The sequence below is a fragment of the Galeopterus variegatus genome, unplaced genomic scaffold (genome assembly GCF_000696425.1).
Source record: "Galeopterus variegatus unplaced genomic scaffold, G_variegatus-3.0.2 Scaffold704, whole genome shotgun sequence".
Taxonomy (NCBI): domain Eukaryota; kingdom Metazoa; phylum Chordata; class Mammalia; order Dermoptera; family Cynocephalidae; genus Galeopterus; species Galeopterus variegatus.
Genome location: NW_007726815.1, coordinates 497,857 through 509,162, shown reverse-complemented (window position 1 = coordinate 509,162; position 11,306 = coordinate 497,857). Strand labels below are relative to the sequence as shown.

The window sequence follows — 11,306 nt, the reverse complement described above, 5'->3', positions numbered from 1 at the left end:
TTAAAGTGGGACAAATTTTTGCATCAGATTGAAAAAATAACAGTTTTATCGAGATATAGTTACATACCACACAATTCACCCTTTAAAGTATGCAATTCAGTGGTTTTTTAGTATAGTCACAAAGTTGTGCAACCATCAACACTAATTCCAGAACATTTTCATCACCACACACACACAAAAAAACCCTTGTACCAGTTAGCAGCCACTTCCCACTTCCCCCTTCCCCAATGCCTGGCAGCCATAATTTACTTTCTGTTTCTATGGATTTGCATTTTCTGGACATTTCATATAAATGGAGTCATATAATAATGATACAATAAATGACCTTTTGTGTCTGGCATTTTTTCACTTAGTGTAATGTTTTCAAGTTTCATCCACATTGTAGCATTGTATTGGTACTTCTTTTTTACGGCTGAATATTATTTCATTGTATGTGTATATCACACGTTTTCCGTTCATCAGTTGCCATGTTTTCACTTTTTGAATTCACTATTGTGAATAATTCTGCTATAGACATTCATGTGCAAGTTTTTGTCAGCACCACGCCCTCCCAAATGAGCTAACCAGCCATCCCCATATGGGATCCGAACCCGTGGCTTTGGTGTTTTCAGCACCACACTCTCCGACGTGCGCCACGGGCCGGCCCTTTCATGTGCAAGTTTTTGTGTGGATGTATGTTTTCAGTTCCCTTGGGTATATACCTAGGAGCAGAATCACAGGTCAAATGATAACTGAGTTTAACATTTTGAGGAAGTGCCAGATTGTTTTCAAAAGTGACTGCATGATTTTACATCTCCACCAGAAATGTATGTGTTCCAGTTTCTACACATCCTAACCAATACTTGTTGTTATTTGTCTTTTTGATTATAGCTATCCTAGTGGGTATGAAGTGGTATTTCATTGTGATTTTGTTTGCACTTCACTGATGACTAACGATGTTCAGCATTTTTTCATGTACTTATTGGCCATTTATGTATCTTCTTTGGAGAAATGTCTATTCAGAACCTTTGCCCGTTTTTAAATTGGGTCATTTGTCTTTATATTATTGAGTTGTAAGAGTTCTTTGTATATTCTGGGTACAAGTCCTTTATCATGCTTTATATATGCTTTGCCAAAATTCTGTGGATTGTCTTTTCATTTTATAGGTACAGTCTTTTGAAGCACAAGACTTTTGAATTTTGATGTAGTCCAATTTATCTACTTTTTCTTTTGTTGCTTGGTTTTAGTTTCATGTCTAAGAAACGGTTGTCTACTTTAAGGTTATGAAGATTTACTCTTTTGTTTTCCTTGAAGAATTTTATAGTTTTTGCTGTTAACACTTAGGTCTTTGGTCCACTTTGAGTTTAGTTTTGTATATGGTTGAGGTAGAGTAGGGGCCCAGCTTGATTCTTTTGCATGTGGCTGTTCAATTGTCCCAGCACCATTTGCTGAAAAGATGCTTTAAAATAAAACAAACAAACAAAACCCCCCCACAACTTTTAATTATGGTAAGATATGCACAACAAAATTTACCATTTTAAAGTGTATATTTCAGTAGTGTTAAGTACAGTCATGTTGTGTAGCCAATCTTAAGAACTATTTTTATCTTGCAAGATTAAAACTCTATACCCATTAAACAAAAACTCCCCATTTTTCCTTCTCCCTAGCTGCTGGCAACTACCATTCAATTCTCTGTCTCTGAATTTAACTACTTTAGGTACCTCATGTATGTGGAATCATAACAGTCTTTGTTTTATTTTATTAGTGTAATGTCTTCAAGCTTCCTCCATGTTGTAGCATATGTCAGAATTTTCTTCCTTTAAGGCTGAATAATATTCCATTCTATGTATAAATAGCATCACATTTTGTTTATCCATTCATCTGTTGGTGGATACTTGGGTTGCTTCTATTCTTTGGCTACTGTGAATCATGCTGCTGTGAATAAGAGGTGTGCAAATATTTCTTTGCAGCCTTCATTTTAATTATTTGTTGTGTGTACCCAGAAGTAGAATTGCTGGATCATGTGGTAATTCTATTTTTAGTTTTTTGAGGTATCGCTATATTGTTTCCCATAGTTACTGCATCATTTTACATTTTCACCAACACTGCATAAGGGTTCCAATTTCTCCACATCCTCATTTACACTTCTTATTTTCTGTTTTTTTTATTTTGATAGTAGCCATCCTAATAGGTATTAGGTGGTGAAGACCATTTCCCCCATTGAATTGTCTTAGCACCCTTGTCAAAAATCAGTTGACCATAAGTGTGAAGGTTTATTTGTGGACTCTGAATTCTATGCCATTGATCTGCATGTCTGTCCTTATGCCGGTACGACAGAGTCTTCATTACTACGGTTTTGTAATAACTTTTGAAATTGAGAAGTGTGAATCCTCCAATTTTGTTTTGTTTTTTTACAAGATTGCTTTGGCTATTTGGATTCCTTGCATTTCCATATGATTTTTAGGATTGGCTTTGCAATTTCTGCAAATAATCCAACTGGGATTTTGATAAGCATTGCATGGAATCTGTAGATCAACTTGGGTAGTATTGCCCTCTTAGCAATATTAAGTCTTCTGATGCACAAACATGAGATGTCTTTCCATTTATTTAAGCCTTCTTTAATTTCTTTCAACAGTGTTTTATAATCTTTAGTGTGTAAGTCTTTTACTTTTTTTGGTAAGTTTATTCCTAGGTATTTTGTTCTTTTCTATGCTATTATGAGTGGAACTTTTTTTTAATTGCGTTTTTGGATTGTTTGTTGCTAGTGTGCAGAAATACTATTGATTTTTGTACATTTATCTTGTGTCTTGCAATCTTGCTGAACCTGTGTATTAGTTCTCATAGTTTTTTTTTGTGTGTGTGTGTGGGTGCATTAAGATTTCCTACATGCAAGATCATGTCATCTGGCGATAAAGATAGTTTTATTTTTTCTTTCCAGTTTAAGTGCCTTTTGTCTCATTTCCTTGCCTAATTGCCTTGGCTAGAGCCTTTAGTACAAAGTTGAATAGAATCAGCATGAATGTATATCCTTGAATCAGATTTTTAATGTTTACTGGTTTGAAAATATTTATTACTGATAGTGCTCCTTTAAGAACTTCAAAATTTAGCTTTTTGTGCTCCTGTAGTAACAAAAGTAACAAAATTTCTTCTATTGGAATTTAGCATGTTATTTGTTTTTTGAACATCAGGCACAATAGATTCCAGCTTGGTTTTTTCCAAAACTTTGATGTCTCTGCTCTATAATTTTTTGAAGCTTTTTTTCTAAAAGTAACTAAAGTAAGCCACCTGTAAGACTTTTAAAAACACATCTTTAAACTATATGCCCTCTGAAGAATCATGCTTGCTGGATATATTAGAATAGAACGAGTAATCAGGACATTTATATTGTCACTAATAGTGCTGCTTTGCTGTGGCTTGGGTAAATGTAATAGATATAGTTGACAGTCTGAGATGATGATGGTGGGTAGAGTGAAGGAGAGGTGGTAGTTGTACTACTTTTGATAATTAGCTCTATACCCAACTTCTGAAGGGTTCATTTCCTTGCATAAGCTTATTCCATAAAGAAAGCCCCAGGAGTAACTATGCTATGCTTTATTCTTGACTGAAGATTTTCTTAGTACTTAGATATTCAATTCAGAGAATAGAATTTCTTTCTTTTATTGAATATTTCTTAATAGAGTCTATTTGGCTGACTTCGCCCTATCAGAAATATGAAATAATTATAAGAACTTGTCTATTCTCTGGATGCTTATGATATATGTAGGAAGATCAAGTACTGTATGTGTACTTACCTACATATACATACTTACACAGTATTGCTGTGTATTTGTGGTTCTGTGTGTATGTCTTATCTCCCTCACTAAATGTAAGTTCCTTGAAGATAAATATCTTTGTATTGACACAGTGTATATCACAGTGCCTCACATGTAGCTTGTGTTTATTATGATTTTTTAAATTAATAGAACAATAAAACGGTATGAGGTAGAACAATTAAATACTCAAGTATATGGCATAGCCAGTCAGTACTGTTGAATTTCAGAGATGACAATGATCGGTGTGTTCCAGATTTATTAGGGAAGGCTTCATGGAAGGGAAGGTAATTAAGTGGGCTCATAAAGGATGCCTAAGAACTGAGCAGAGGGAGAGAACATTTTAAGTGGTGTCTTAGTTTTGGAGGCATTGAGCAGATCATATTGACTGGAATAGAAGATTGGTATTGACTTAGAGAGAAGGGTGGATATATAAGTAGGTACATCCTATTTTGGAGGCCTTAAATACCAGTTTGAAAATTTTGCCCTTATGTAATTTGCCATTAGAGAATAATTGAAATTTTTTGATTTAGGAAGTTTTGGGGCAAAATAGTACTTTAAGAAGATTTACGTGGTGATAGTATGTATAATGGGCTGGAGGGCAACTGGTACTATGAGATCAGTTTAGAGGATATGATCATGATTGAATTCTTTTAGTCAATTAGCTCTTTAATAGCAACATTCTTTGTTTGATCTTTAATGCCTAGCATATTGCTTAGAGCAAAGTTCAAATGCTTATTCAGTGAATGAATGAATGTATGGACTAGGTGATCTGGGCCTGGATAGAGCTGTTAATAATAGGAAAAATCCACATGAGAGAAATTTTGGTGAAAAAATTTTAAAAACTTTTTTTCTAAGTGTATAAAGGGTATGTGTAGAGTCACAATGACACTAAAGTTTTGGCATGAGTTATTAAGGAATAGCAGTGCTATCCTTAGAAAACAGGGAGGTCAGCTAGGAGAAGAGGGGAGTAAGAGAAGGGACAGTCATGATCACGTTTTTAGACTTGCTGAGTTTGACTCTGAAATATGTAGTACATAGAGATTTAAGAGCTCAAATGAGAATCGAAGTCTGAATGTTTAAATTTGGATATCACTATGTAGATATTGTTGTTTGAACAGTAAAAATGATTGGATTGAAAGACTGTATTGTGTGCATGTTTGCAGATATTGTGTGCATGTTTGCAGATGTTGTGTGCATGTACACAAGTATACATACTCTTATACACTACAACTCAATATGTGTGTTAAATTGTCAACAAACTAATGTGCATGTTAGTATTAGCAGAAAGATGAGGACTGATTCTTGGTATGAACAAAGGAAAAAAAGGCAGCTAAAGAAGGAGACAGAAAAGAAACAGGTAGGAGAACTTACAACACAAATTTGCTAATGAGACTTTGTAATTTGTCTTTTGTTATAGAATACTACTAATAATAACAAAAGTATTTCTGTATCACTTGTTGAGTGTTTAGCATATGCAAATCACTGTGCTAAGCATGCTGTCTCTTTTTATCCTCACAACAAATCTGTGACGTCAGTACTATTAGATCCCCCTTTTACTGATGAAGAAACTGAAGTCTAAAGAAGTTAAGCCTTGCCCAAGATCACTTGATTTATTATTTCCTCATAAATAAGTAGGAAACCTTGTGGATATAAATTTAACTTTTTTAGCTCCAAGCCAGATAGATGTTCTTTCTGTTATACCAAAGGTATGTTTAATTTCTGCAAGGCAATGATTATGTCTATGCAGAATCAGTGTTCAGTAAGGTGTATTAATTAGCAGGCAGTGATTGGATGGTAATGTTTCCTATAGAAATTATCAACATACTCTTTGGATGTGGCTGCTTCTACTTTTCTATTTGGGTATTTATATTCATAGTGTATTAGGAGATAAAACATTTTTGGTTGCTTGTTGTGAATGTTAATTTAAAAGAGGATATCAGGGGCTGGCCTGGTGGCGCACTGCGCTAGTGCGCCGCTTGCGAAGCGCGGCGGCGCTCCCGCCGAGGGTTCGGATCCCACATACAGACCGGTTCCTGCTCACTGGCTGAGCGAGGCGCGGGGGCAGCACCAGGGGTTGCGATTCCGTTGCCGGTCCCGGTCCGGTACGGGGGCGACACTGAGGGTTGCGATCCATTGCCGGACACGGAAAAAGACAAAAAAAAAAAAAAAAAAAAAAGATGATATCAGTTCTTTTATTTGAAGAATTAATTTAGAAAGTAATTTTCAATTTTTTCTTAAATTAATATAAATTTCTTTTAGAAGTTTTTCTGGTGCATTCTTTAGAACATTCATCCATTAGCAAGGAAGTAAGAAGAGCCTGCCATTTTCTTTTATTTCAGGGGATATCATTTTCAATGCCCAATACCCAGAGCTGCCCCCCGATTTTATCTTTGGAGAGGATGCTGAGTTCCTGCCAGACCCCTCAGCCCTGCAGGTGAGTACTGCAGACCCGCTTAGGAAAACAAAGTTGACTTTTGATGTTGCTTAACAGATAAATTTGTCAAATGTGAATTTTTTTCTACCCCTCTTTCTCTGTTCTGTGAAATAAGTGCAATTCTTTATTTGCCAAAATAGTTGAATAAGGGATTTTTTTCATTGCAGTTTTACTTTGAGGCTATTTTGAGTTAATGAAAGTCTCTAGCTTAGCAGCTGAAATATTTTTACTTCAATTTAAAGAGACATGTTGAAAACATTTTCTTTGTTTCAACTTAATATTTCATGCCTGCACTTGATTTTCTAATATTTACTAACACTTCATCACAGTGCGTGTTAGGAGAGTGTTTCTTGGCACTTCAAGAGGCATTTTTTTGTATGGAAGCGAAAGTGGCAAATTTGGATTTGTATCTACATTATCTCAGTGTTATTATCAGAAGAAGTAAAGACCAGATTAAGTGTTCTTTATTAGGTAAAACCAAAAACTTTGTAGTTGAAATAAAATGTTTTTGGAATTAGTGCAGAAATGTTCACTAGTATGGAAAATGGTATATTTGTCAAAGCACATGTAGTTTATATAAAAGTTGTGTTTTGCATAGCTGATGGAGAAAAACATGTGTCATTTTGTTAAATGGTTCTGACCAGACAAAATGTCTCTTTCCCTTCTCAAATTCAAGTTTGCCATGTTGCCTATACTATAAGGGGTTTTATTGTTTTTCAAAACTATGTTCTTAGTTTTGTTTCTGGACATTTTCTTTGTCTCATTACAAGTAATGAAAAATTTTGATGATTTACTTTGAAATCTTGCCTCCTCCTTTTTAAAGGGGAAGTATTAAATGGGAAGTATTAAATGTGAGGTATTAACTCAAACCTAAAGAATTATTTTAAATTTTAGAACACAGCTCTAAAATTACTGTTGGCAAGAGTTGGGTGTGTTTCTTGTAAAGTTTTAATAATTGCACATAAGCTGTTATTTTATTTTATTTTTTTGTCCTTTTTGAGACCGGCCGCACTGCGCTCAGCCAGTGAGTGCACAGTGCACGGCCATCCCTATATAGGATCCGAACCAGCGGCAGGAGCGCCGCTGCGCTCCCAGCGCTGCACTCTCCCGAGTGCGCCACGGGCTCGTGTTATTTTATTTTTAAAAAATGTTAAGTTAAATGGCCCCTTTAGATGCTATGTGTTACATATTCACCCTGTGTTAAAGTTGGGGGGCTTGGGCCGGCCCGGTGGCGCACTCGGTAGAGTGCGGCGCTCCCACCGAGGGCTCGGATCCCATATAGAGACCGGTCCACTCACTGGTTGAGCGCGGTGCGGGCGTGACGCCGAGGGTTGTGATCCTGTTACTGGTCACGACAAAAAAGACAAAAAGGAAAAAAAAAAAGTTGGGGGGCTTACCTGGGGAAAATGAGGGAGAGTTGTCACTACTGACTTCTGCTGTATTAAATCTGCCCTGTGAAGGGTTAACATGTGCTAGCTGCCAAAGGTGTATTACAGACTAACTGTCCCAGGAATTAAGAAAATGGTCAGAAAAAGCTTTGTAGGGGAGGTGAGACTTGTATGAGGGTACTTTGAAAAGTTACTGGAAAAATAGAATTAAAAAATAATACAAATCTTTTCATGAACTTTCTGAAGTACCCTTATACTCATTCTTGAATAATGGAATAAAAGTGGTAAGTATGGCAGAAAGTATTTCAGGAGGAGGAATGTCATAAGCAAATATGAAGAAGCTATAACTTGTATATTTCAGAAGAAGGTAGTGCAGTTTTGCTGAAATGTACGTTAACATAAAGAAAGAGTAGAAAAGATTAGAAAGATAAATTGGGAAAAGATAGTGGTATGCATTGAATGCTGGACTAAGATTCATTGAAGGAAATGATAAAGGGAGAATCATTTAACGGCAATGTGGTCAATAAAACGGATTAAAGAGAGATTGAAGACCAGAACTGAGGATGGTTGTAAAAATCCAAGGGTAGGGAGAAGGGGCTTTGAGCTAGGATGATGCAAGAGGGAACAGCATGATGGAAAGGATAAGAAAGATGTGTTTACAACTTTTTGTTCTGGAATTGCCTTATAAAATTATATCACATATCTTCAATATTGCAAGTATTAAAAGAGTATAGAATTTTTTTTTTTTTTTTTTTTTTGTCTTTTGTCTTTTTCCGTGTCCGGCAACGGATCGCAACCCTCAGTGTTGCCCCCGTACTGGACCGGGGACCGGCAACGGGATTGCAACCCTCGGTGTTGCTCCCGTGCCTCGCTCAGCCAGTGAGCGGGAACCGGTCTGTATGTGGGATCCGAACCCTCGGACGGGAGCGCCGCCGCGCTTCCCAAGCGGCGCACTATCCAGTGTGCCACCGGGCCGGCCCCTAAAAGAGTATAGAATTTTAAAGCTAGAAAGGACCTTAAGATTCATCTTATTCTGTTTTTCTATTTCATGCGCCGCCGCGCTTCCCAAGCGGCGCACTATCCAGTGCGCCACCGGGCCGGCCCCTAAAAGAGTATAGAATTTTAAAGCTAGAAAGGACCTTAAGATTCATCTTATTCTGTTTTTCTATTTCATTGTTGAAGAAATTGACCTAGATTTGTGCAATTCTGTGTCAGAGCTGATATTATTATAACTCTACTGTTTTGATGTTTAGTCCCTGACTGAAGTTATCCCAAATGTTTTTGAGAAATTAGCTGAAAAAGAACAGCCAAAAAATCAAAGCACTAGATCTAAGAGAAAGGTTGCAAATCTAGGGGACACCTTCTCTTTAGTGATAGTTAATCTAAGGCCTCAGGTAGGGTACCCAGGGCTTCTTCATACACCAATGGGCTGGACAAACTCAGATAAGCAACCAAAGATTATCAACTCAAATAATCACCCTCAACTAGCTGCGTGATGTCTAAATAGCCCCGGAGGTTGCAATTGATGTTCATTGTCATCTGGTTAAAACACTGGGACAGGATAAACTACAAGGCCTGATCCCGAACATTTCTCTGAGCACAGCTTGTCTCGGAAGGACTTTTCACTCAACTGTTAACAGGCTATTGTATAGTTCTTGGATTTTGTTCAGACTTTCCTCCCTCCCCCTGCGGGTCCCCCCCCCCTCGCCTTCTTGAAGGGCTGAGATCTCAGACACTAGTAACCTGACTAGTCCACATATGGTTCTGAATGAAGGGGGATTACATATTTCTTCACTCATGGACTGGAAAACAGAATGCCTAGACTTCTCAGATTTTTCCACTGAAGTGCTAATTGCAAAAGGGAATGAATATGTACCCTTAGAATCTGGGAATGTAGTCTGTGTAGTTTCTGTGGCAAATATGGAATTTCTTTGAAATTTCTGGATTTTAACAATTCATGGAAATTTTGCATTTGACTCTATAACATATACCTGCATTTTTAAATGTAAAAATAAATTATAAATATTTGAGCAAAAAAATTTTGGGAATATATGTAATCTTTTATTTATTCAATTTATTTAAACCTATTCCTTTACAAAAAAAGATTTTAAGTAGCTTAAGTAAAGGGCACACATAAAGTTAGTAGAAAACATGAGGTTCTCTATCAGATGAAGCTACCTCTTTCTAAACTCAGACTCTTCATTTGGGGAGGTGAGTTCTATTAAGGAACTGATATTTTCAGATGAATGGAAAATACTAGATAGGCACCAGCTCTAGAGATAGATATCTCATAGATACCAGAGAATCATAAAACTGTGGAATTAGGACCTTAGCAGTCCAGTGGGTCTCAATTCTGGATATACATTAAAATAACATGGGAAGCCTGTTGAAATACAGATTCCTGGACCCCACTGGATCTTCTGAATTAGATGCTTTGGGGAACCCAAGAACTGTTAACTTCTCTGGGCTATTTTTATGTATTAGTGTGTGAAGTGTTGTTGGAACCACTGACTAGATCTATCTTTTATAGTAACATCTCCAACAGAATTCCATTTGCCTTTACTTAATATTACTTCCAGTGAGGTATCATTTTTCATTTTAGGGATAACTCCAATTTTTAAAAAATAACAGTTTTATTGAGCCATAATTTATATGTCATGCAATTCACCTACTTAAAATGTATAATTCAATGGTTTTTAGTATATTCACAGAATTGTGCAACTATCACCACAAATTTAGGACATTGTTATCACCCCAAAAATAAACCCTAAGGCCATTAGCAGTTACTTCCCTATTCTCCCCACCTCTACCCATGCCTACCCTAGACAACAACTAATCTGCATTCTTTCTCTATGGACTTGCCTGTTGTGGACATTTCATGTAAATGGAATTATATAATATGTGGTTCTTTGTGACTGACTTCTTTCACTTAGCATAATGTTTTCAATGTAGTGTGTATCACTATTTCTTTCTTTCCCTTTTTTTTTTTGCCAAATAATATTCCATTGTATGCATATACCAGGTTTTATTTATCCATTTGTCAGTTGATGGACATTTGGTTTGTTTCCATGTTTTGGCTATTATAATTACTGCTGTTGTATGGACATATTTTTATTTCTCTTGGCTATATCCCTATGAGTAAAATTGCAAGGTCAAATGGTAACTCCGTGTTTAACTTTTTGAGGAAGTCCCAGACAGTTTTCAAAAGTAGCTTTACCATTTCACATCCCCAGAAGTGTATGAGTGTTCCAGTTGCTCCACCTCTTCACCAACACTTGTTATTATACGTATTTTCGATTATAGCCATCCTAGTGGATATGAAGTAGTATCTCATTATGTTTTAGTTTTTGCTTCCCTGATAATTAATGATGTTGAGCATTTTTTCATGTGCTTATGGCCATTTGTATATCTTCTTTGGCAAAATGTCTATTCAGACCCTTTGCTGATTTTTAAATTGGGTCATTTGTCTTTATATTATTGAGTTTTAAGAGTATATACTCTAGGTACAAGTCCTTTATCAGATATATGAATTGTCAGATTTTCTCCCATTCTGCGGATTGTCTTTTCGCTTTCTAGGTAGTTTCCTTTAGAAGATAAAAGTTTTGGGCCGGCCTGGTGGCGCACTGCTACAGTGCGCCGCTTGGGAAGTGCGGCGGCGCTCCCGCCGAGGGTTCGTATCCACCATACACACCG

The 11,306-nt window shown here is 36.6% G+C and overlaps 1 protein-coding gene across 1 annotated transcript in view; it reads left to right on the top strand.

The window, feature by feature from the left end:
- Positions 1-11,306, top strand: part of BRE (brain and reproductive organ-expressed (TNFRSF1A modulator)) — a 334,059-nt gene that overhangs the window by 2,931 nt on the left and 319,822 nt on the right. Inside the window, exon 3 of the mRNA XM_008571568.1 lies at positions 6,131-6,225. Within this exon, the coding sequence (XP_008569790.1) occupies positions 6,131-6,225 (95 nt within the window). The remainder of the gene's footprint in view (positions 1-6,130; positions 6,226-11,306) is intronic.